The sequence below is a fragment of the Pezoporus flaviventris genome, unplaced genomic scaffold (assembly GCF_033815535.1).
Source record: "Pezoporus flaviventris isolate CSIRO_AGI_PZ_B2104156 unplaced genomic scaffold, CSIRO_AGI_Pfla_v1 ptg000080l, whole genome shotgun sequence".
NCBI classification, from domain to species: Eukaryota; Metazoa; Chordata; class Aves; order Psittaciformes; family Psittacidae; genus Pezoporus; species Pezoporus flaviventris.
In genome coordinates, this window is record NW_026892628.1 from 1,184,268 (window position 1) to 1,208,652 (window position 24,385).

General features: G+C 46.1%; 2 protein-coding genes across 2 annotated transcripts in view; one reads left to right on the plus strand and one right to left on the minus strand.

Moving 5' to 3' along the window:
* THOP1 (thimet oligopeptidase 1) overlaps positions 1 to 24,385 on the plus strand; it is a 330,628-nt gene that overhangs the window by 157,045 nt on the left and 149,198 nt on the right. The gene's annotated exons all lie outside the window — the stretch shown is intronic.
* The window catches only part of INSR (insulin receptor), a 50,315-nt gene continuing 27,467 nt past the window's right edge, over positions 1,538 to 24,385 (minus strand). Inside the window, exons 3-21 of the mRNA XM_061474787.1 lie at positions 21,790 to 22,105; positions 20,104 to 20,249; positions 19,667 to 19,811; positions 19,207 to 19,421; positions 16,837 to 16,963; positions 15,974 to 16,224; positions 15,426 to 15,593; positions 14,849 to 15,050; positions 10,315 to 10,586; positions 9,548 to 9,690; positions 8,726 to 8,885; positions 8,303 to 8,402; positions 7,980 to 8,047; positions 7,546 to 7,775; positions 7,104 to 7,214; positions 6,864 to 7,023; positions 5,957 to 6,086; positions 5,593 to 5,727; positions 1,538 to 3,476 (exon numbers count right to left, since the gene is read on the minus strand). Coding sequence (XP_061330771.1) covers positions 3,122 to 3,476; positions 5,593 to 5,727; positions 5,957 to 6,086; positions 6,864 to 7,023; positions 7,104 to 7,214; positions 7,546 to 7,775; positions 7,980 to 8,047; positions 8,303 to 8,402; positions 8,726 to 8,885; positions 9,548 to 9,690; positions 10,315 to 10,586; positions 14,849 to 15,050; positions 15,426 to 15,593; positions 15,974 to 16,224; positions 16,837 to 16,963; positions 19,207 to 19,421; positions 19,667 to 19,811; positions 20,104 to 20,249; positions 21,790 to 22,105 — 3,434 coding nt within the window. The 3' untranslated portion in view covers positions 1,538 to 3,121. The remainder of the gene's footprint in view (positions 3,477 to 5,592; positions 5,728 to 5,956; positions 6,087 to 6,863; positions 7,024 to 7,103; positions 7,215 to 7,545; positions 7,776 to 7,979; positions 8,048 to 8,302; positions 8,403 to 8,725; positions 8,886 to 9,547; positions 9,691 to 10,314; positions 10,587 to 14,848; positions 15,051 to 15,425; positions 15,594 to 15,973; positions 16,225 to 16,836; positions 16,964 to 19,206; positions 19,422 to 19,666; positions 19,812 to 20,103; positions 20,250 to 21,789; positions 22,106 to 24,385) is intronic.

Here is a 24,385-nt window from a genome sequence, read left to right on the forward strand (position 1 = left end):
TAGGTTTTTGTCTTCAAACAGGGGAAACCCAGCATCCTCACCACTAGCACCACGCGCCCTTCCTCACCCTTGGCACAATGGAGGAAGGATGACTGGGATAAGCCTTACACACAGACTGGATCCAAAGCACCGCTGGGCTCAGTGCAGTGACCCGAGTGCCACAAACCGCGTGTCCACAGTGGGCCAACCAGTATCAGTGGAAGTTAAACCTAGACCCAATACACGGTTCCAATGTTTTTATGGAGCAAAGATCTTCTATTTCCCCAGTGAGGATCGCTGCAGCTTAAAAGGTCATCAAAACAAGGACATGCTGGGGAAGGTTTAGTTCTGGAGGTCACATCATACCTGTGCGCAGCGACCGAGATACCCCAACCCAGCAGCACGGGGTCGTCAGTCCCAGCTCCACACTGGCCAACACTGCTCCAGAAGGACACAGTCTATTCCTTTAGGTCATCCGTTCCCTAAAATCCAAACATTTAAATGCCTCTTTTGCTCTCTTTGTTTTACATCATAACAGGATTAAGAGAATGGCATCAGAACATCAGATCCAAATCTGTAAATCGGTTCTTTCCTTTCCTGTAAATCATCACTAGATCAGTGATGAGCCCTTCTCCTACCCCTTCCCTTCCCTGAATGGTCCCCAGTATTGGAATCAGCTGATACTGATTTTCCCTGATCCACAATAGGCCCAGGCCAGAGTATTTAAACAGGTTTAAAGGTGCGTATTAAAATGATCCTTAAGAAACACTGAGGTAGACTGCACCAGAACAGGACACAAATAATCCCAACCACATCCACCTGCCAAGAGTTTACGGATACAAATTTACACGTTCTGTGTGTTTAAGAAAACAAATTGTCTGTTTTTTCTTTTTACAGTGTTTTATATATTAAAATAAATAAAAAAAATCTACTAAGAAAAACTTCTCTTCCTTAGAAAAGAGTGAGAATGTCTTCTTTTCTGCCGTGTAGCACAGAGCTGCTGAGCAGTGACTACTTTGTAAAGCAGAAGAAATGTAAACGAGGCCTTCTGAAAGCAAAGGTTCTTCCCCATGGCTGGACCATGTACCTTCCACCTAACCTTGTGAGCAACCTGCACCCTCCCCTTTTGTCCAAACCGATCAGATGCAACCAACACCAAGGCCCAACAGCTCACGGTGGTGCACAAAGCCCATCATCCTCCCCTGATGCTGCACCCATCAGTGGAGTGGGCTCAGGTTCCCCTTTCATCTGCTTACAGGGAGGAAACAGCAGCACCACCCGGGCTGGAATAAGAAGCCACACACCAGCTCCGTGTCCCCACTCTCACAGGGTGAGGAGAACCTTGTCTTCTCCTGGCAGAGAGCATAAACCAGCTCCTGGGCTTCTCCAGAAGGAGAAGGCAAGGACTGAGCATCTCCCTCCCCTTTTCAAACCACCTCCTGTATGACAAGGGCCTGCGACATCGATCATCTTCACTTCTTGCTTTAGCACTTCTCCCTGCTAGCACGCTCCCCCCCCCCACAAGACACGTTTAGTTTCACAATCATTTCCCAACACCTTATGCTGACCAGCTCGGTCTTTTATGCAAACAGCAGCAAAACAAAGCACAGTCCAGAAGACGAAAGCTGACATCCCAAAGAGCTGCAAGCGGCCTGGGCAGGACACAGGGAATCCGAGGGAAACACGGGAGGTCCGCAGGCAGCACGAGGCCAGACGCCCGAGCAGCAGCAGATGGGCAGCACGCAGCTGACCACAGTCCCATTCGGCTCCTGCTTCACGTGCAGAGCCAAGAGCCTCGAGCTCTCCTGCTTTGGATTGGCTTTAGTGTCGCTTTTTAAGGTCAGAGTTCTTGCTCGTCCCCTCTCGCTGGCTGTTTCTGCAGCACAGAAGGCAACACAAGGGACGTGGGGACAAAGGGGTAGCAGGACTCGGGCTTGGGGATGTTCTGGTGTCGTTCAGCCCTCACCAACCAAGTGAAGTCCCAACTACTTTATCTCAGGGCTTCAGCTGGAGCTGGCTGACTGCACTGTATAAATCATGAAACTGTATTATAAAGCTTTGTCAAGTATAAACTTAACATGTGCTTCATAGCTCCTAAAAGGGTAATGGGCTAAAATTAGTTCATTCTGAAATCTTTGGACCACTTTAAGACCAAACAATCCCCCAAATTATCCCCTCCCCGAAAGGATCCTAAACAGTCAATAATTTATATGAAGTTAAAACTTAAACTAAAGATATTCTTAAATATGTTACAACAAACAATATATATACTCAATGCTGTAAGGACAGAAAACTCCGCTCTCAGAGAGGGCAGGGGACTCCAACTCCGTTTGGTCTTGAAAGGTACCCACAAATCTCAGATTTCTGCTCCTTTGGCTCCCAGCACATTTTCCTCATTTTTTTTTTGTTTTTTTTTGTCTTTTAATGAGAGAAAACCTACTCCCAAGAGTCCTCAGTATAAAAATAATCTGTTTGGGATTCAGTCACTCCAGGGAAATGGGAAAAAAAGAGAAGCAGACGCTTCCGAGAAGAGGAAAGCTTCTGTGAGAACATACAAAACTTATGTACAAAACCCCAGAGGTGTATATTTTGCTATACATATACACCCCACATATATATACTGCACACACAAACGCACGCACCCCTGGGATTTAACCCATTGAAAAAGTATGAAAGCAGCAGCTCTTGGTCAACGTGAGGACCTGGCGCGTCCGTCTGATGTGTTGAATCCTTCAGCTGTAGTGAAGAGAATGCCTGAAAGCCTGGAATTTGACTGGAAATGCTCCTGTCCTGCAGTTTTGTTCCACCCTGTAGCTCAGATACCAGCGTGTTTCACGTCTCTTGTTGGCAACCGTGGAGGCTCCTCCTTCAGTTGAACGTACACGGTGGCTTCCTGTTTTGAAACCATGGTTACAGAGGGACAGCAGCCATGGAAACCTCTTCCATTTATGTTCACAGATAAGTCCACTGACAGCCAGTCAACTTGGCAAAAGAAAGACAATAATAAAGTATTAATCATAAGATGATTAAAAATCTGACGAGTTCATAGATGTGTGTCATACACTGTGGCAGCAATAACGAGAGTCCTGAGATCTGTGGAGGGGAAAAAAGCAGACACAACCCTTGGGCCAAACGGGAAGCGTTAGGAAGGGCTCGACCTGGGCATGGAGAGAATCCGCCCATTTTTCTTGCCACCGTTCATGTGAGTGTAAGGTATGTGCTCTTCATAGTTCCCCTTGAGGGCCATGGAGGGTCCATTGTCCCGACCCAGGACTTTGTCCCTCTGCGAGTACGAGGAGGGATCGAGGGGAATGCTCTCCATGTTCTCGAAGTCCATCTCATACTCCTCCGTTTCCAGAGGTTTGTTCTCCTCACTGTAGAAGAACGAGACCTCGTGGAAGCTGGGGTGCAAGTCCTCCTTCAGCATCTCAATGATCTCGATGAAGGTGGGGCGCATTTTGGGGTTGTACTGCCAACACATCTGCATCAGGCTGTGCCTAGATCGGGACAAACACAGGGTCAGGGGGAGGAAGAAACAATTCAATGTAGGCAGGGCTGGCACACAGCAAGGTTGGTGTCCACATCAGACTGCCCACCCCCCCATGCTACTCTTTCAACACTCCAACTGGGTTGTTTATCATAGAATCATGGCATGGCTTGGGTTGGAAGGGACCTTAAAGCTCATCCAGTTCCAAACCCCTGCCATGGGCAGGGACCCCTTCCACTGGAGCAGCTTGCTCCAAGCCCCTGTGTCCAACTTGGCCTTGAACACTGCCAGGCATGGGGCAGCCACAGCTTCTCTGGGCACCCTGTGCCAGCACCTCAGCACCCTCCCAGGGAAGAGCTTCTGCCTCAGAGCTCATCTCAGTCTCCCCTCTGGCAGGTTCAAGCCATTCCCCTTGTCCTGTCCCTGCAGGCCCTTGTCCAAAGCCCCTCTCCAGGTTTCTTGTAGCCCCTTTAATGGGATCTCTGTATTTGCCTGTTGCTCCTGGGGCTCCTTTTTCTCTGTTTCTGTCTAGATCAAAAATCCCTTCCAATTCCTCCAATTGTTCTGAACTTGGCTCCCGAAGGAAACGGGGCTGCGGTTCACATGCTCTCTGTGCACACACACACACACTTAGAGCCAGGTCACAACTTTTTAATCCATTCCATTTTAATTTGAACTCTGCCTGAAAGATAACAAAGCTCCTAAAGCTCCAAGGAAAACGGGAGACTGTGCAGAGGACAGAGCTCCTGTCAACATCCCACCCAAAAGAACAGCTGCAGCAAGAGGTCATATGTTATCAGACACCATGGAGAACGAACTTACAAGTACAAATAAAGCTTCAAAGTGGAGTTTGTTACTGCCCATGAGAGACAAACGTCCAGGACAGCAGGTTTTTTTCAGGAGGATATTCACAAAACATGTTTATTTTTGACTCTGGAAGCAGGCTGGGGTGTGAGGTTACCAGAACCTGCACGTCACTATCAGCATCCCCTGTTCCAGCCACGGCTCCTTCCCTCTCTGCTGGACGTTGCTTCAGCAGTGTCTCCTTAAACCCTTCTGACAAACATCCTGGCTCAGGTTAAACACTGAGGAACAGAACTGTTCTAATTCCTCTGCCAGGAGCAGTTTAGGGAGCACCTGGGTAAGCACAATAATCCTTAGCTCCGGTGCAGGAGAATGTCTGGCTTCAGTTTGTAACCTCTGTGAGGTGTTTTTTACTGTCTTCACCTGTGCCCTCTGTTCTCCCTAACCCTGCAGGCAGCCTGGCCTTGTGCTCTTGGTAGAGCAATGAGCCTGGAACAGAAATGAACAGGCCTTGGACATGAGGTACAAGGGGCAATGGGTTCAAACTTAAAGAGGGGAGATTTAGGTTGGATATAAGGAAGAAATTCTTTACTGTGAAAGTTGTGAGGCACTGGAACAGACTGCTAAAGGATGCTGTGAATGCTCCATCCTTGGCAGTGTTCAAGGTTAGGTTGGACACAGCTTGGAACAACCTGGTCTAGTGGAAGGTGTCCCTGCCCATGGCAGGGGTTTGGAACCAGATGATCATAAGATCCTTTCCAACCCAAACCATTGCATGATTCTATGACAATCAGCTCTTGGCTCAGCACAGTGTTCTCCTGCCTCTCCCTCCTCATGAGCCAACACTGGATTTCTGAAAATGAGTGGTAAGAAGTGGTTGTAAGTCTCAAGACTATTTATGTGCTATAGAGAGATGAACTACAGAAAACCTCAGCAGGCCTTGGATTAACAAGATGCTCCCTTGCAGCCCCAGTAGCCACGTGCCATAAACTGCCACCCACTAGTCCAGAGTGGAGGAAGAACATTTTGTTTGGCCAAGTTGATATAGTGCTTACTTGTATTTTAAGCTTTTCCTGTCCTTTGTACTTCCTGCTCTTGAATCTGTACTCACAACGTAAGGTCCAAGTTGGTTTGATTTCCCTTCTAGTGAAATAGGCTGGTTCAGGTCTTTATTTCCTGGCTCACTAAGGATGACACTGATTTCTGCTCACTGAAGTCTGTTTTGTTCCTCCCCCCCAGACAAGAAGAGAAGAGGTGACACACGGGCCACACTTTAGCTAAAGAGTGCAGCTTGGTTGGTTGTCCCTTGCTTTAGTACTTACAGCCTCTCCGGGCAGTTGTCTGGCTGATCCAGGTATCCCCCATCCATGACAAACTTCAGCACCTGCTCGTTGGAGAGTCCCTGGTACGGCTGCTCTGCCAAACTGCTGATTTCCCAAAGGACAACACCAAATGACCTAAGGAAGAGAGAAGGCTCCTGGTGAGAATAAAGCATCCTGCAGGTCTGCGATTGATAACGTCTTCTTTTGGAGAACGTGTAAAAGAACACCATTGTATTTTTAAGGAGAGGGCTTCCAAACTGGTTTTGGTTTGGCTGTACTCTGAAGAAGTCACAATTTATACTCTGTGTGCTAAACTGTGAGCTCTTGAGCTGGAATCCATCTGAGATTGCAGAGGACAACTTACCACACATCAGAATAAGCAGTGAAAACACCATCCTTCAGTGATTCCGGTGCCATCCACCGCACAGGCAGCAGTCCTTTGCCTCCTTTACGGTAATAATCTGTCTCGTAGATATCTCTGGTCATGCCAAAGTCTGAGAAGAGCAAAGGGGATGTGTTAAATGTCTCTCTTCTACTGTGCAACACCTCCAGATGGCTGTTGCCCTCCTTTCATGCCAGGCTATTTTCACACACTCAGCAAGCCTCCTATGGCCCAACCTGCAGTCATCTCTCATCTCACGTTCAACATCTTAAACATCTTCCTTTCCCTGCATCTTTCCTCTCCAGAGCCACGACAGAGTTTCCAGAGTTAAAACTTTTAGTGACAGCCTCTATTCTAAACATTATTTTTAGTCATCCTCTTTAAGCAAACCAGAGGTCTCCTTGCCCTGAAATTCCACTGCCTTGGCCATAAGTTCAAAGAGGTCTGAGAAACCACCACGCTGTGGGGATTTGGTTTACTTGTAGATGTTGTATTTAGTTATTTCTAAAAAGGTTTGGGTTGAAAACTGGTTCTTGTGGAAGATAAATGACTTTTAAAGGCACCTGACCTAACGACAGGATTATGAACGCTTGGCTTGTTCTACCGAGCACCTTCTTTGTCATAATTCTCATGAAAGCAAAGAACAGTGAGATAACCCTTGGCAGCTTAGGCTGGAAAGGCAATAAACGTTTTGGATAGAGGTTTGAGAATAGAGAAGGTGAGAGAAGCTGCTCTGGCTCTGAAGGAGATGATGTTCTTACTAAAGTCCGTACAATTCTTACTGCATTTCCAGAGGTAGCCAGTGAGCATCATCTCTGTTTGCCACATGGGTCTCAGGCTTCCCACAAACATGACCCATGGAACTGTGTTCTGGTCACACACTACGTACCTCCAATTTTTACAGTGAAGTCTTCTGCAACCATACAGTTACGAGCTGCAAGATCCCTGTGAACAAATTTTTTGGCATTCAGATAGGCCATGCCATCAGCAATCTCTGCAGCCATCTGGATCATTTCTCTCAGCATTGGTGGTGGACGACCGGGGTTATTCTACAATAAAGAAAGAAGGAGTAAACCTCGAATCAAGTTACTCCGTTGCACCACAGGCTCCCATCTCTCCTTGTCTTTACCTCAGCATCAGGTCTTAAAGAGCGAAGGTAACTTTTCAGATCTCCGTGTGCCATTAACTCCATGACCACCAGAGTAGGTTGCCCTTTGGAGACTACCCCGAGGAGGCGAACCTGGAAAATAAGTGAGGAATTCCCTCAAGGTTGTGTCCAAACACACCAGGCAGAGTCCAGCTTGAAAAGGGAGCTTGGAGGAAAGGCAAAACCCCTGAAAAAGAGCTCAGAACAGCACTACAAAGCCTTGTCATGATGAGAAGTTCTGAAAGAGCAAACATGAAATGATGCAGGCGGATGTATTTTATGGAACATGACCTGGAAAGCTCTTTTAAATCGACTGGTTCCACAAACCGGCTGCTTTTGTCAGCTGAACATCAGGCTCTGAAAGCACTAAAGCACTATTAGTGATGGGACTCGCTGATCATCCAAGGCACCCCGTGGTGCTTACCACATGATGGCAGCTGAAGCCTTTCATCACAGAAGCTTCATTTAAGAACTCGATGCGCTCGCGGAGGCTGGCTGATTCGTTCACAGTTTTCACAGCTACTCGAGTCTCTGGCTCTCCCTTCACTATGTCCTTGGCAATTCCTTCATACACCATCCCGAAGGAGCCCTGTCCCAGCTCTCGGAGGAGAGTGATCTTGTCGCGTGGAACCTCCCATTCGTCAGGGACATAGACTGTTGAGCAAAGGGAAATGTTTCTGAATTGAGCAACCATCTTTTGAAAGACCTTTCTGTAGCAGCCTCGTTCAGCACTGCCACAGGATACTATGTGTGTAAGACTACAAAACCTCATGAAGACAATGCCAATCCCATACTGCTGCACTGTCTCAGTGGCCACCCAAGTAGAAAGTCAGTGCAGAAAGCCCTCACTGTTCTCACCATCACTGGCGCTCAGATATTCAGGGTTAGAGGATGCGTAGAGTGGTCCAGTTGGTCCTTCGGTTTGCCTGGAAGAGACACAAACTCTTCAGCACATTTGCAGCCTTTGACACATTAGAAGGCAGTCTGATTAATTCCCAAAGCACGCAGCAAATACAGACTGCCCCAGTTTCCAAAGGCACAAAACATTTCCTCAATGAAATTCATGTGTTGCAACCTTTATCTAAGTTAGAAAATAAACAGACTTACTCCCAAAAGATAAACAAAAGCTTTGGGGAGAAGTTTTGCTTGTTCTGCTGAAAACAAGATAAAATTGCACTCACCTCTTTTTCACAAGCACATAAGCAGCTCCAATAATTCCAGCAATAATGATGGCAAAAATAATCGGCACAATTATAACAGCAATATTAGGCTGAGCATTCACTATGAGAGAAAGAGAGAGATGGAGTTATTATACAGGTCCAAAATCCAAGTCTCTTCCTCAGTAAAAAAAGCACCCCCTCCTTCAATAAAGTGGAACAAACAGAAAACTAGAGGCTATTTTAGATACAGAACACACGGCTGGTCACAAGGAGACCTCATGAAGCAAAGCCACACATTTGGAAGTAATTTCAGTTTCTTGGAAGTAGATGTATAGTCAGTATTTTATGACCCCCCTCTGTTCTCTGTGCGCTGCTGGCTAAACCCCCATCCTCCCAAAACAACCTGGGTTTCTATCAGGAATACTGAAAATGAAATGAACTCACAGTAATCGGCCACATAAAAATAGGTGGGTTCTGTCCATGAGCCATTCCCAGCCAGTGACGTAGCTCGGATACGGACACTGTAGTTTCCAGGCTGCAGTCCACGGAGTTTACAGCCCTGCTCACTGGCAAAATGCTTACGGGACACGCAGTAGTGAGCTTCCTGAGGAGGAGGGAAGAGGAAGGCTGCACACGCTACCTCTGCAGTGACCCACAGCCCTGCAACAGCACCCAAGGATCCCTACCTCGCCTCCTTGCCTGGCAAACGTACACAAACAGAGCTTTCACATCCTCAGGGCTACTCCAATATAGTGCTTTGTCCTGGATTTGCATTTTACAGTTTAGTAGTTCACATTACAGTGAGCATGTGCCATTTACTGGCCTGAAGCTCAGCCCTGAAACCTGACCTGGGCTGGCAAGCCCTGCTGCCCACAGGCTGCTGGCATTCAGGGCTGCCCACCACAGCTCTGCCTGCTCAAGGCTTTCTTCGTTTCTCTAAACAACTTCAATTTAGCCCCATGGTTTCTGTGCTTCCGTAAAATAAAATTCCTAAGAAAAACCTCCATGCAGAAAGCTGGCAAACTGGATAAGCTTATTTGGCAAACTGGCACCACAGACCTTTATTCCTCTGTGTTGCCTCAGATAGACTTCCAGATGATATAAACTCACTAATGAAGTTTTATGTACCTTGGTTCATGCACAAGGAAGCCAGAGAGGACAGAACACCATTAGCATGAGGGCTGTTAAAGACTGAACAGTCCTGGGCTCCCAGGTGGATCTACTTCTCCAAACATGCTGTGCTAAGGAACAAGCAGAAATTCTCACCTCTGTCTCCCCAAGACGTCCATAATTCACTTCATACAGTACAATAAGACCATTTGGCTCCTTTGGTTCTTGCCACTTCAAATGCACGGTGTTTTTTTCAACCAGTTCATGTGTAACTGGACCAACGATGTCATCAGCCTTAGCTAGAACCAAGTGTATGATAATAATAGTTTTATTTTATGTCTTAAGCAAAATTCAAAGCTGCCAATACTTCACAGAATCACAGAATGGTTTGGGTTGGAAAGGACCTTAAGATCACCCAGTTCCTGCTGCCATAGATGGGACAGCCACAGCTCCTCTGGGCACCCTGTGCCAGTGTCCCACCACCCTCAGAGGGAAGAACTTCTGCCTTATATCTAACCTGAACTTCCCCTGTTTAAGTCTGAACCCATCACTCTAGTCCCTAATGACGAGTCCCTCTCCAGCATCCTTGCAGGCCCCTTCAGATACTGAAAGCTGCTATGAGGTCTCCACACAGCTTCTCCTCTCCAGGCTGAACAGCCCAGTGTTCTCAGCCTGTTTTCATATGGGAGGTGCTCCAGCCTCTGATCATCCTTGTGGCCGCCTCTGGACTCACTCCAACAGATCCATGCCTTTCTTATGATGGGGACACCAGAACATATTATTCATCCATCATCCTTTCCTATCAGGACATACAGACAGCAGCAGTCCTACACAGTGTTTCTGTACTGCAGCTGGCTCCCGTAGGAAAAACAGCATTTTGAGATCAGCCACCAGCCCAAAGCAAAGCTCAGGAAGATAATTACCTTCTGGCATGGTCCTGGCACTGACATACGCTGCAACGCTGCATCGGGATTCCTGTGCATCGTGGTTACAGGCGTGCAGCTCAATGCGGTACCCAGTGAAATGCCGCAGGCCTGAGATCACCAAAGACTCTTTAGACTTCACCTTTTCAAAAGGTTTCTGCTCCTCTGCGTTCTCCAACTGTGCTGCAGAGTTGTTGGGAGAGGACGCCATGGTGGGTATCACCACAGTGGCATTTGCCACAGAGCCAAGGTCTCTTCGCTTTCTTGACGGCCTGTTGAGTAATACAGGTTACAACATTTGTTACAGTCAATGTCAACACACTCATCTGAAAAGGAAGAGTGAAAACAGCTCAAGAGTGTCACTGAAAACTCAAATTCAAGTCTTGTATTTGCAATGCAACAGAGAGTCAGCATTCTTCCTGCACAACTTCATACAGGATAAAAGCCCCCCCCAAAGAAATCCAAGTCGGAAGTATTTTCTTGAGAATTCAAGTTCAAGATCCTCTCAGCTGAACACAACTTTATCAGATTGCCTCACAGGTGCCCTGGACAGTGTTGTGATGCTTTGGAGTTCATCTCCTGCACATTCTAGCTCTGAGTAAGTGAGGCCATGCCCCAACTCCACTGATCTCAGATGTGCCACATGCTCCAAGCATCATAAACTTGCATGTATAAAGCATAAGACCAGTTTCACAGCTCACTGGAATACACCTGCCATTCAGAACCCTAAGGCTGAATCTAGATAGACAGATAGATAGACAAATAGATAGACAGATAATTTTAACCTTTTCCTAAGGGACCAAGCCTATTATGTTCCTTTCAAGAGGCACATTTAAATCTCACAGATTCAGATTAGGTGTTAGTGGTGAGGCTTTCTTTAACCAAACACTGCCTCTCAAATCACTGCACAGCAGTTTTCTGCAGTTGTAAAACCAGAGCTGGCATCGTGACCCTGTCAACTCCCCTGCTCCCGAGTGAGGAGCCAACTTCAATGTCAGAGTTTGTCAGTACGTAAACAGAGTAAATCCAACCAAATTAAGAACTGTTCACAGATTTCATTTTCTTGGGGAAAAACCAAACAAACAGAACAAGCACCAAGCCGAAACTTCTCATTCTAACACTTTATGTCCTGCCACACATTCACCACGAGGAATCCCAGGTTGGGAACTCACCACCATGGTGGATCAGTAGTTGTATTGTGTTACACAAAAGGAATCGATGCCATTTGAAAACTGGACCGTGTATTTTAAGGTGATGATGATCTTTTTTGAGTGTACACGTGCGTGCAGCTATTAAAGGGTACAAAGAGTGACCTGAACTGAACCCACACTTGAGGCATCTCTAGTCTCTAAAAATGTAACAAGCTGCTGAAGCAAATCTTTGCTGCTGAACTGAACTTTCCACTGCCGCCCTCCGAGAACCAGGCAAATGATTGGCCAAGTGCAGCAGGGAGCTGCGGGGATCAGGGCTTTGACTGCAACCCCCAGCTCCATTCCCTCCTCCAGCAGCAAACGCAACCAGCTGGAAAGCACATTTGAAGATCTCCTCCACCTAAACATCAGGTTGTACCCAACAACATAAGCATGTTCATCGGCCTGATGAAAACGCGGGATGCCAAAGGCAGGTTCAGCACAGCACATGCCAGTTTGTAGTTTTCTCTTTCTCTATCACTAATTAACTCATTCTGGAGCTGCTGTTCATCTCAGCTTTTGCACTGGTCTGTACAATGTCCCCTAACAACGGGGCAGAGTTCAGAGCCCCTGGGCTGGGTCATGCCACCCTCCTCCTCTGGAAGGATTCTTTACAGTCAAGCAGAACCTTGTTTGGATGTCCAAGAAAAGCTACAGGCCTCTGTTTACAAAGTGTGGATTCAACTGCTCCTCCTGTTTCAGGGAATTCTGGTTTTCACAAGTAAAACAGTAATTCAAGCACTGATTCAGCACAGAGTAAAATGCAAGAACAACTTCTTCCTTCTCAAGTAACAGAAGGCAAGGAAAACTTGTGAAGCTGTAATCCCCAATCTTCCCATACTTATTATCCTGCATTTGCAGCAATCTTCTGGCCAAATTCCCTGCATTTTCAAACATTTGATGCTTTCCCATTGCTGTTCCAGTGCAACTTTCATTATGGCCTACTGCTGAAATAGTCGTTCCAATGACCTTCCCCCTGTGAAATACCAGATTCGGATCTTGTTCATTCTGTAACTCACTGATATTTGTAACAGCATGAGTGCGTGTGACACAGAGGATGAAGAAGGAGAGCAGAGAGAGATTGCTTTTTCTGCAGCAGTGATGTTGGAGAGCACACATTAAATTACATCCTGAACAGCAGCCATTTAGTTCCCCTCTACCTCGCAGGACTTCCACTGCTTTTGAAATCTTTCCATGCTTTCAACAGCGTGATTGAGGGTTGGAAGGTACCTCTAGAGATTGTCTAATCTGACCCCCTCAAAGCAGGGGCAACTCGAGCAAGTTGCTCAGGGCCTCCTCGGGTCAAGATCTGAATACCTCCAAGGATGGAAACTCCAAAACCTCCCTTGGCAACCTGGTCCAGTGGGCAATCACCTGTTTGTTCCCATCCGTGCAAAACTTGTTCCAATGGAACAGCAAATAACAAAGGAAAGAAGAAACAAAGCATCAGCTTCTGATGGCCACTTTGTTCAGCTACAGAGGGAGGTGACAAAGGACGTGGTGTAGAAATACCTGCTGGCTCTGTGGAGGTGGGTATGGCAAGAAGCATTTAGAAACTTTTAGTTTGCCTTGCCAGTGCCAGAGCAAATTAACCCATAAGACTTGTGACAGTATCTCCTGCAGCAGCTAATGAACCATGTGCACAGGGGAAGGAACAGCTTCTGTGGTTTCCAGAGGGGTTCTCAACAAGTCAAGTAAGATCAGATCTGGACTAAGGCAGCATGTGGCAGATCCTCATACAGACTGGATACTGCCCAGGGATCAGATAGCTGGGAACAGCACAGGAGGAGAAAAATGGCACATGAAAAACAAGGAGAGAAGACATCGGGTGAGTGACTTCTCAAGTGCTCTGTCCTGCTCCCTGCCATCTCATATTCCCTGCTGGCCTCATCTGTGAGATTCCTCCTGGTGACTGGCAGAAGGCTTCTTATCTCAAGTGGAGTCCACGCAGTACCTCAAGAGAGGTCAATAAACTATCAGGAGGCACATAAAAGCACCTGAAGTAAAGCACACATCACGTTCAGTTGCCAGGCTGCCCTGTGAGCAGGCAACAGGCACAGTATTTACAGGAAATCTAATTCCAGTTTATGCTGTGACAGTCTGGAGTCTGTCGGAAAAGACAAGCAGGACGCATGTTAGCAGGAAGGTATCCTTACTGCTGACTTAGAACAGCAAAAGGGGCTTGCATTAACAGGATTAGTTAGCCTAGGGAAATGGAGATTTCTTCCTTAGCTGGCTGACAAGGTGGCACATCGTGGCGATTGGTTTCTTCCTAAAATACATACCCCAGAAAGTGGCCCGAGAAGCATCCTGGGATGGCTGCACAATATAATTGGGAGAAAAAAATAAATCAAATACATAAAAATCAGATCATCAGAATTGTTTGCCTACATCAAAAGGAGTCTGGCTTTTGTACATGTCTCAGTTCTCCTCTGCTTTTGAATACGACGTCCTGGTGTCATTTTGCACACTGGAACTTGACCTGATCAACACTAAATAAATGAAACAACAACAGGAGTGACTCTGCACAAGTCTCCATGTGACAACTGCAGGCACCAACCCAGGCTCACAGAGAAGACACTGTCTAACACACACTCCATAATAAATGCTCAGTGCAGCTTTTGTCAAGTGGCTGCAAATAGATGTTTATTAGCTAAGGGCAGTAAGAGGAGAATAAATTAAAGAGCCCAAAATGCATGACAGGAGGGTAAATCGTTACAGACTCTAACCTGACTCCCAGCGCTTCCTCTGTCAGTTGCATATGAAGTGTGAAGACATTCAACACCACTTAATGTGACACGACACTGTGTGTGCCATTCAAAACAGGACGTTCACCACCCACAGCAGCTGCATTCCTCATGGTATTGGAGGTATTTCCCAGACTAAGTGCAAGGAAGACCGCAAATACCGCGCTAAAGGACAAGGCTGTGGCATGGGAAGCTTCCCTGTTTTTTTTTCCTTTCTTTTCCACTGGACGAAAAGCTAGACCACAGAATTTTAAGACAGAAAAAAATAAATAGCTATTTCTGGCACCAACCAAGTTTAAATGAGCTGCAGGCATACAGCTATTTGTTAAAGATTCTCACTTTAGTCCCAAGCTGAGGAGAACTCGGAGATGGGAAATAAGACCAGGACCTTCCAAATGTGTAATAACATCAGCTGTAAGTGCTCAGCTCTCACCAGTTCTGATACCTGTGGTTCAGATGGACTAGACAGGCTCATGGAAGCTCAGAGACCTGCAATATGGCCATGTCCAGCCCAATTTTTGTTTAATATTCAATTATGTTTCCTACCCTTAACCACCAGGTTTATTCTACTTATTATATATTGTATGATATTCGTACCTGGGGACAAAAACCTCATTGTGAAGGTAGTTCTCAAATGTCTTGCGGAAAGCAGACTCCTCCAGCTCCTTTTGTATCTGGGAGTCTGTTTTAGGACACGAGCAACATTCTCCACTGACATCCTCATTTTCACTTTGATTATACTTCTGAGGATCTTCAGATTCAAAAGGAGGAGACCACGTCCTTGAGGGCAGTTTTAATCCTGTGGATCAAACAATTTTAGTAGCACTCATGCTTGACACGGCAGAAGCAGATGTTTGATCCTAACAAGGATCCCAAACAAGTGTCCACAAGATTCACAGCACGCTTGGGCATCCTGAGCTTTCACATCCAGGGCGTGAGCAGCTTCCCCATTTTTATGACAGGCCTTGGCTTCTAGACTGTGCTATTTCTGAAATGGAGCTCAGATGCTGCTGTAGGCAAAGTTCTACCCCAGTTCATCTCAGTTTAAATAACAGAGAGCAGTAGGTGAGATTTTGGGAGGCCTTAGTGAAACTCTGCTCTGAAATAATTTCCCAACAGTCACAGGATCCCTTCAAAACTTAACTTGGCTGCTCAGAGAGAAACACATACTCACCTTTTAAGCAGTAATCAAGTTCATAAAGCTCACTATCTTCTGCCTGCTGCTGCCAGAACACCAGGTAGTGTGTAATGTTTCCATTGGGCTCTGAGGGTGGCTTCCACTTCAGAATGATTTGGGACGAAGAGTTGGAAACAGATATTGGATCTAATGGGACTGATGGAACTGCGAGGGTGGGAAAAGAGACAGAGGTCACTTCCACAGCTCTGCAAGAGCTTGACAGAACAAGGGACAAACACAGGCAAGTTTCCATTTCTATGGGAATAAACACTCTTCTCCACAGTAGGTCCACGTCAGTCCTGCAGGAGGAGGCACTAGCACGCACACAAGCTCTTACACATGGCCCATGAGCCTGACAGCAAAAGGGCACGCTGGTATCTCCCATGCAGGGAAGCAGGCATTTGTTTAGGAATACCTTCCTACCACAGTAGAGCTGCAATGGCAGTGGAAAGTTTCACGGATATGGGACTATCATGGCTACCAGGCAGAAGACTATTTAGGTCTATTTTTCATTTCCAAGGCAACCTTAATTTAATGATACTGACCAGTAGCGTTGGTCTGCACGTAGATGATTTCACTCTTTGCACCATAAGTTCTTCGTTCATCTGAGAAGGTGACGAGGGTTTTAACAAATACAGCATACTGTGTCCATGGCTTTAAACCCCTCAGGAGCCAGCCTGGCTGGGCCTGGGCTTTGGGCTCATTTGACCGTGGCGGTGGGTCAACATCCACAACTGTCCAGCTATTTGATCCACAGGCATCTTGGCCATCAAACTCCGTCACATTTTGGTATGGACTTTAGGAAAAAAAAAGAAAGAAAAGCCTGAAATTAACAAAATCCTAATTCAAGCTTTTAAAAACATTTCTAAAGACAAGTTATAATCCTTGACCCTTGGGAGAAAACATAACCAACTCATTGTATGTATTCTGAAAAAGAAGCACAGGGAGCTCTGCAACCCAGGCTCCTAACAGCATCACCACTCCACAGGTGATCCCAACGGCTAAATCCAGGCTAATTATTTTCAGCTTTATGAAAATCAGTTCAGTAAGCATTATTCTCAAGGAATTCCCACCTCAACAGGAATAAAAACCTCAATATCCCATGGAGATAGTGGGGAGATGATAAACTACATGGTTAGAGTATGTATGTCTGGAAGAGTTGGAAGGACTAATAGTTGGATTGTTCTTACATGAGGAATTTTGGCTGCACACAACTCAGTAACTCAGCGATTTTAATGAACACTTTAATATAAGGGTAAGATCAGAAACTACAGGGTAGGAGCCAGACAGTCACAGAGACTAAATAGCTGTGCCTACAGCAGGTTTAATATCTACTCTTCAATGCCAGCAGCTGTTTGTGGAAGCCCAGCTTGGTGATTATTTTGTAACTTAATGGTGGATCACTTACGCTTCTTTGTAAAAAAGCATAAATCCCAGGAGATCACGGAAATCCGGAGGCCAGTACGGCTCCCACTTCAACAGGATCTTGTCATGAGAAGTTCTAATGGAGGAAAACTTCAGCAATTCATTTTCACCTGAACCAAAAGAGAAGCAACGACAGTTTTGTTAATGCTAAAACAAATAAAGGATTCTAGGTTTAATTCTCTTTTCTCCACAGACAGCTGTAAGAATGGTGGCATTGAGAAGAGCTGCTCACCAAAACCTGGTCTTCAATGCTATTTCTGCCTTTATCCAGGGGTTTGAGCTGATGACCTCCTAAGGTTCCTGCCAGCTTTAAGTTTTCTATGGTTTTATGGAAGTAACCCTGTAGTCCAGTTGAACTAAGTGCTAGTAAGTGGGAAATCTAAAGGGAACATATTTAAAGTTCATGATGCCCTACACAGCTGAAGCCAGTAATAAGGTTTGTACAGAAGGCAGAGGCTACAAAAATGAAGTGTATGAACTCCCAGCCTCGCCTGGAGCAGCGTGGTCCCTTTGCATGCTGGAGGGAAGAACAACAAACAGTTGTAGGAGGATGGAGTTTTGAGGCTCAAGGGACCCATTCGGATATGGTGTGTCCCAGCAGCCCGAGAAGGACAAACTGTGTAGCTCTGATTGGATTAGCCGCCCCTGCAGTAGCTACACAAGGGAGGATGAATGTTCACTTCACTGGCACCACATCCAGAACAAACAAGGGTGCTTTTTTTTGGTAAACAGGATGTTGCCCATGTGAAAGCTCAACTTGAAAAGTAAAAGCAAACAAAAAGCCAAACACAGCAGCAACCTGTGGTCTGAGGTGGGGGGTGGCACAGGCAACAGCTCAGCAAGAGTGGAGTTAAAGCTGGCAAAGAGATGTGCAACCATCTCTTACAGCTGCTTTCAAATGAAACAACCAGCTAAAACAACCCAGGATCTGCACACAATCACACAACAGAGCTGGGTTTGAACCCCAAATCCAGGCTCATCCCCAAATGTAAGAAGAGGTTTTTAGTCTCGCGGGAGGAGATGACCTTTACAGGTAGCTCCTTCACTCTGCCCAGGCTAGAGCTGCCATATCCCTGAGGGTATGGCTCTATGTATGGGTTTACACTGGTACTGCTAGTTTTTTGGGTAGGAAGTCATTATGTTCCCTTCCCTCTGCTGTCCTGGCATGGATGCATGTGCTGATATGCGGCAAACCGTATCAGGAAACCAATTCATCTGAAACACCTTCACCTTTTAAGTCTGTTCACAAATAACTGGATCAGCATAACACAGGCAGAACTGGGGAAGGGGTTGTTTGAGCAGTGCTGGCACCAAACACAGAGAAACAGTGCAGCCACAGGATGCTCTAAGGTGCATGGCAAGCTGGGGAAAGAGCAAGGAACTGAAATGCAAGGAACTGAAATCATACTTCAGTTAATGCTGGCGCTCTTGGTGGTGATACCTGCTTAAGCATCTCATGTGTTAACCTGTGTATGCATGTAAAACTTTGTGGGGCAAGGAAGAGAGATGACATAAGCTAAAACCAACCTATTTTTTACCAGATTACATCTACCATCTGGTTCACCATGCAGCCCGGTAAGAGTTATACCGGCACAAACAAGGAAAGGGGATTGTGTGTGGCATACAATGGGAACAAACAGCAGGGCTGGGGGTGCAGAAGGGATGTACTTATTGCTGCCAAAATAAACGTCCACAAAACTACATCTTCAGCAGCACAACTTTAGTTAGAGAATAAAGCAACACTGTGTGTTTGCTTCTCAGCCACGTTGACACAGGCATTGCCTTATCGTTGTTCTTGAAGAAAGCTGTGAGCTTAAAAACCTCTGAGAAGCATAACAAGTGCTGGAAGAACATCTCTGACTGTTGTCATAGCAATTCCCTCCCATGGCTCCAGAGATGGGTGGAAATCCTGTTTCTCTACTGTTTATGCTGTGTGCATACTGTCGCCTCATGACATGGGAAATGAAGATGATGACTATTAATGAGGTACTCAGCAGTAACACAAAGCCCCAGCCTGGACTGAGGTTATGTTGTGCTAAACTCTTCAAAAAGCCACAATACACATAACCCTGGAAAACTCAACAGCTGAGCCTACAAAGAGCAAACTTCTGAAGACCAAAGTTGGCACAGTAGGAGCATGGCCAGCTGGAGAACCCCTAAGTACTTTTACTCATAGCATATTGATGGTGCTGCTGCAGTGCACAAGGGCAAGTGCAAGTCTGGTGATTCACCAAAGGGACAAGGACAGTCCCTGGAAAAACATCCTTGGCTAGGCTGAGAGAAGGAAGAGCACGAGGTTAGCAAGACAGAGGGAAAAGGATGCAAGTCTCACTGCATTCTCAGGCTTCCTTACATGAAGCTTGATCCCCATTCGTCTTCAGGGCTATGTCATTCCTTTCCTGACGCCCCTTAGTCCCAGAGATCTCCTCCATCTTGTGAATTTCCGACAAACATAGTTTGGGATTATAATGGAAGAAGAGTTTGCCTCGTGCAATAGTGAGGTTGTGCTTACTCCAGTCCCAGAGCTGCCGAAGATTCTGGTTATCCAAGGCATAAAAGGAATAATTCCTGAAAGCAGAGAATGGAAATGTGGATTGGGAGGGGATCCATTGAAAACACTGTTTTCCTCATGCACTGATCCAGACATCAAAGATAAATGAAGGCAAACTACTCTGCCTGGTAGGCATGAGCCGTGAGCAAAGGAATGTTTAAAAATAACTTGGGAATTGTTTACCAATACAAATCACCCCGATGGCCCTGACACTCCTTATACCAGAAAGCATTAAAATAAAGTATCTTTTGAAAGAACTCACCCAGCTTCTAGTGTTTCTCCTCTAATCAGATGCAGTTTACGGAAGAAAGAAAGAGAAACCAAGGCATAAGACCGGCGAATTTTTAGGTAACCTGAGATTTCTTCTATCAAGCCAAGATTCGCTTCTAGCTCAGCTGCTATGTTATCTATGGAGAGGAAAACATCGGCTTTAGTTTTCTGAGCTCACAAACACTGATACAAAGCCCAAACATATTAAATAGAACTGTTGTACATTATTTCATGAGACCTTACAAAAACGATTTGGCAAAAAAACCCAAACGAACATCACAAAAGCTTTTGCTTTGTGGTTACTTCTCTGATTCATGTTAAAATTCAAAGTGGTCAAAGCAAAAGGAAAATACCCAAGCTCATGGATAGCGTCATTTTTACTGCTCCAACATCCAGTCCTGCCTAATCCCTTACTCCTGCAGAACTTACTTCCTCCACGGATATTTATTACTAAGCTTCCATTAACAACCGTGCAGCCGCGGAGCTCCTGAGCCGATGTCACCGAATCGATCGTCTTCTCCTTCCCATAGTCACAAACCTTTGGGCAGGGCCCTGCGCAGGGGGTGCAGTGCAAGCTGCAAAACAAGAGAGCCCGGAATGCAGATGTGATGCAGAATATCACCCGGGGTGTCCCCAGCCATTCACAAAAGAGCAATCCACTCAAAGCAACAGTGTCCTAACAATCTGCCATGGGATTCACTTGCAGCGGGCAGCACGCAGATCTGAGGAACTCCAAATAAGTGCTGATAATTCTTTAAACTATCATTTCCATGTTTCAAACATTATCACTTGGTCCCTTCCTATGCAACAGAAACCAGAATGAAGTGATTTTGATCTCTTTGAACAGACCATCCACCACAACGCTGCTCAGTGCTATACACACCAGGGCTTTCACAACCAAGAAACCCAGCCTCCATCCCAAGATGATTATGAACCACACATACAATTGATGAGTGGAGCTGCTCATTCATCTGGGAATCCTCTGATTAAGGACTGTACATAAAGTTATTTGAAAAAAAGGCAAGCAAGCATGTGCTTTGTGCTCTGGGGAAATACTTCTTAAATAGCAGCAAGATGACTGCCTGCCCTGGTCATACCACCACAAGAACGTGTTCCCAACTAGTTCAGAGAAATAGATGCTCTAGGAAAAGCACGGAGTACTGTTGAGAGGTCCTACTGACAGCAGCCTGGAACAAACATAGGAGGGAGGCGATGGGTGCTGTTACACAAGCAGCAGATCTACTTTGTGGGCTGCTAAATCATTCTTTTGAAAAACAAAACAGGAACCAGAATGAAAAGTCCTGTTAGAGTGAATTCCCTGAAATTATTATGGCAGGAGCAAATACATGCGAGCACAGAGCTACCAATATTCATAGGAAATCTGACTCATCACTATATATAATGTTATTGTGGGACAAACAAAAAGGTTTTCACTGATAAACAGCTCAGCCACATAAATTATTTAATTCCTTTGTCGAAAACCCTGGGAATAGGCAGAAGGGCTGTTCCCTGCTTTGATTTGTGCTACACTTGTTTGTTACATTGTCCGTTTACGTCTGGCACAGCTTGAACCTTCTCAGTGAAAGTAATTACAGGGATGAGAGATAGATATTCTGAGAATGATCCACTCGAAACATGCTATGCTCTTTTCATTAGACACGACTTCTCCCTGTTCTGCTTCATAGCAAGGCTCTCTGGTCTGAGGTCAGCTTTGGAGGGGAAGGGAAGCAGGGCTACTAAAGCCTCTCTGTTGCCCATCTCCCTCATCCCACTTGATTGCAGAAAGACCCTTCCAACTTGAGGATGCTCCTCTTGCTTGTTCTGTCTCTCAATCTCCCTTTCCCCCTTTTTCCACACTTGAGAGGAAACAAGGGAAGCCAGGGAAAGAAGCTGTTGGCACATGGCAGGTAGACCTGTCTGCTTTTAATGGCTTGAATTAGCAAGGTATTAGTTTACAAATCATATTAAAGTAGACCAGGTAATCATCACAGACTCTCCAAGGCCGGAAACTCTTCTTGGTTTTGACAGAGAACACAAGCCCTGTGTCCAAGCGAGAGGAAAGCACAGTCCAGAACCGACAGCCTGGTTTCTTTACCTGCAGACACTTGTACTTACTTGCTGGAATTCATGATGTAGCCCGAGGGGCACTCGTGAACACATTCATTGTTGTGGATAACGTGACAGCCCGACTCCCGGGCATTCTTGCACTTGTTGTGCAGCTCCTGGCAGAAGCTGAAGGTCACGCATCGCCAGCCCTCAAAGCGGTAGTAACCGGGTGGGCAGGTGTCCACACATCTGCCTTCCAGGTAGAAGTTGCGGCAAGCCACACATTTCTCAGGGTTGTTGGGCTCTGTGCAGTCCCCCAGACACTCGCTGTGGCAGCACTGACCATCGGAGGTGCAGCCCTGGGACTTGCAGGCAGGTGGACACACTGTGAACAGAGGAAAGGAAATGAGCATCGCGAGACAACCCGATGATGACCAAGAAGGCTTACAAGCAACGACACTTCATCCTGCTTAACTTGGCAACCTGCTTTGCAAAGAGGCACCCATGAAGCGCAGGCATCTGCCTCATCTCCCCTTTTCAGTGCAAGTTTCAAATGTTAATAACTTTTTGGAAGCGTTATCATTCACCCTCACGATTCGTTAATGTTCATCTTTAAAGAGAGAAAACTCAGGCTCCCTCTTCTCTGAGTCCAGCCCCACAAGGCTCCCAGGAGAGCTCTGGTGACTCCAACATTATAACTGAAGCCCACAAGCAATGAGCCTCTACAAGGAGAGCTTCCCAGACTGGGATAGCCAGTTTCAGACAGAAGATCCTAGTTCCTTAGATTAAGAAACTAAGTTTCCCACAACTATGCTGCAAATAATACATGTCCAACAATACTTCTTCAGCTCTATCAGGATTTGCTTCCTGTCTGCCTATCAACCTGTCACCAGTTTCCCCAGAGGAAACCTGCTGCCCTGCCAACCCAACACAAGCTCTTTGGTGACTCTCCCATCAAGCCCCAAAAGAATGGCACCCAGGAGTGTTACTGCTTGAGGTTTTTATGGTTTACTTTTTAATTACCCATTACTTAGTGCCTCACAATACTTTTAATGAGTGGTTTGGGCTTTGAAATAGAAACCAAGTGGCAGCATAGCTCAGAGCAAACACCATGACTAACACTGAGCAAGGAAGGAGCCAGAGAGGAGGCTGAGCAAACCCAGAGCAGCTCAGAAGGGAAGGACAGTCCTGCTCCTCCACTACTCAGCACCTTCACACTCAGCCTTAATGGCTCTAATGAGGCTGAACCAAATAAATCCAGCTGCTTAATCCGGAACATGCCCACAGGACTTCCAGTCAGGAAAGACACAATAAAGCTGAGATCACCACTACAAGAGCAAGCACCAAAGCCAAGTACCGCTTTGATGCAGCCATTTAAAGAGCAGGAGGAAGAACTTCAGATGAAGGATGGGGAACACAGGCCTGGATTTATCCCCGTGGTTTCATACAGCCTTTAGGCTACAGCTATGAATGGCCAAGACACAGATCAAGACAACACATTCTTCTCACCACACAGGAGGGTTTTATCTGAGGGCACAGCTGAACGGCTTCTGATGTCCTGCCCAAGTGCTCTCAGTGAAGGAAGACAGAGGTAAGTCCTCCTGTGACCAGTGCTGGCCAGACCAAGTAACTCCACACTGAATTAACACCATCTGCCTCAAAATCCCCTTTCACCATGCTCCACCCCATGTTAAAGGATTGCAGAATTAAGTGTGTTAAAGTGGTGAATGCCATTCTTGGAATAAGCAGCAGTAGCTGCAGTAGGTGGGACAGTAAAGATGAGCAACCTCTGCTTTGTTCCAGCCTGATAAATCCTTTGAAGAAATATGAAATGGGTAAGATTGAAATTCTATCACAAGGTCAGTTTAATCTCAAGTATCTCCCTGCTTCCACATCAGTCATTCACTGCAGGTATCTGTGCATCTCTCACGATTCACCCAAGAACAACAAGTACAGGAGTGTATTTCATATTCATCTTCTTTTAGGCTGACCAACCTTCTGCCCTGTTCTAGCAATAGGTCTGATGTTGTGAGCCCCTCACAAATACTAATTGATGGAAATGCAACAGCCAAATGGAAGCACCCGATTAGATGAAATATAAAAGGAGAAGCTTGCTTTAAAAGCATGGTTATACATTCTTTACCAGCTCACAGATGGAGCACAAGCCTGAAACAGATGTCACGGCTGCAGTTTATTGGAAATACTGGCAACAGAAAAACACAAGACAGAAAATTCCAGAATTTAGTCCAAAGCACTATCAAACTTATTCATTCCAGTCTAAAATATCAAGGTTTATGGGTGGGGAAAAAGCCTGGACTATTTCACACACACTTCCCCACGTGTGCTCAGTGAGCACTGACATCCTAACGTCTCACAAGGATGACTTCTACACTCGCTAGTCCCCTGCAGTGGGTCAGCATCCAGCTGGGAAGTCAAATGCTCCACAAACACACATGTGGGAATAACTAGTGCAAGCTGGAGGAGGGAGTGCTGGCAGCACAAGGCAGTGCTCATCATCTGCGCTCCCTCCAAAAGGGTATCTTCCCAGCTCTGTTTCATGCTAAAGAATGACAAAGTTGCTGTTAAAAGACAACACTTGTTTCCCAAGGAGTCGTGGAGCAGATGATGTGCAGAGGCTGGTCCCCATGCAAAGCACTCCCTAACG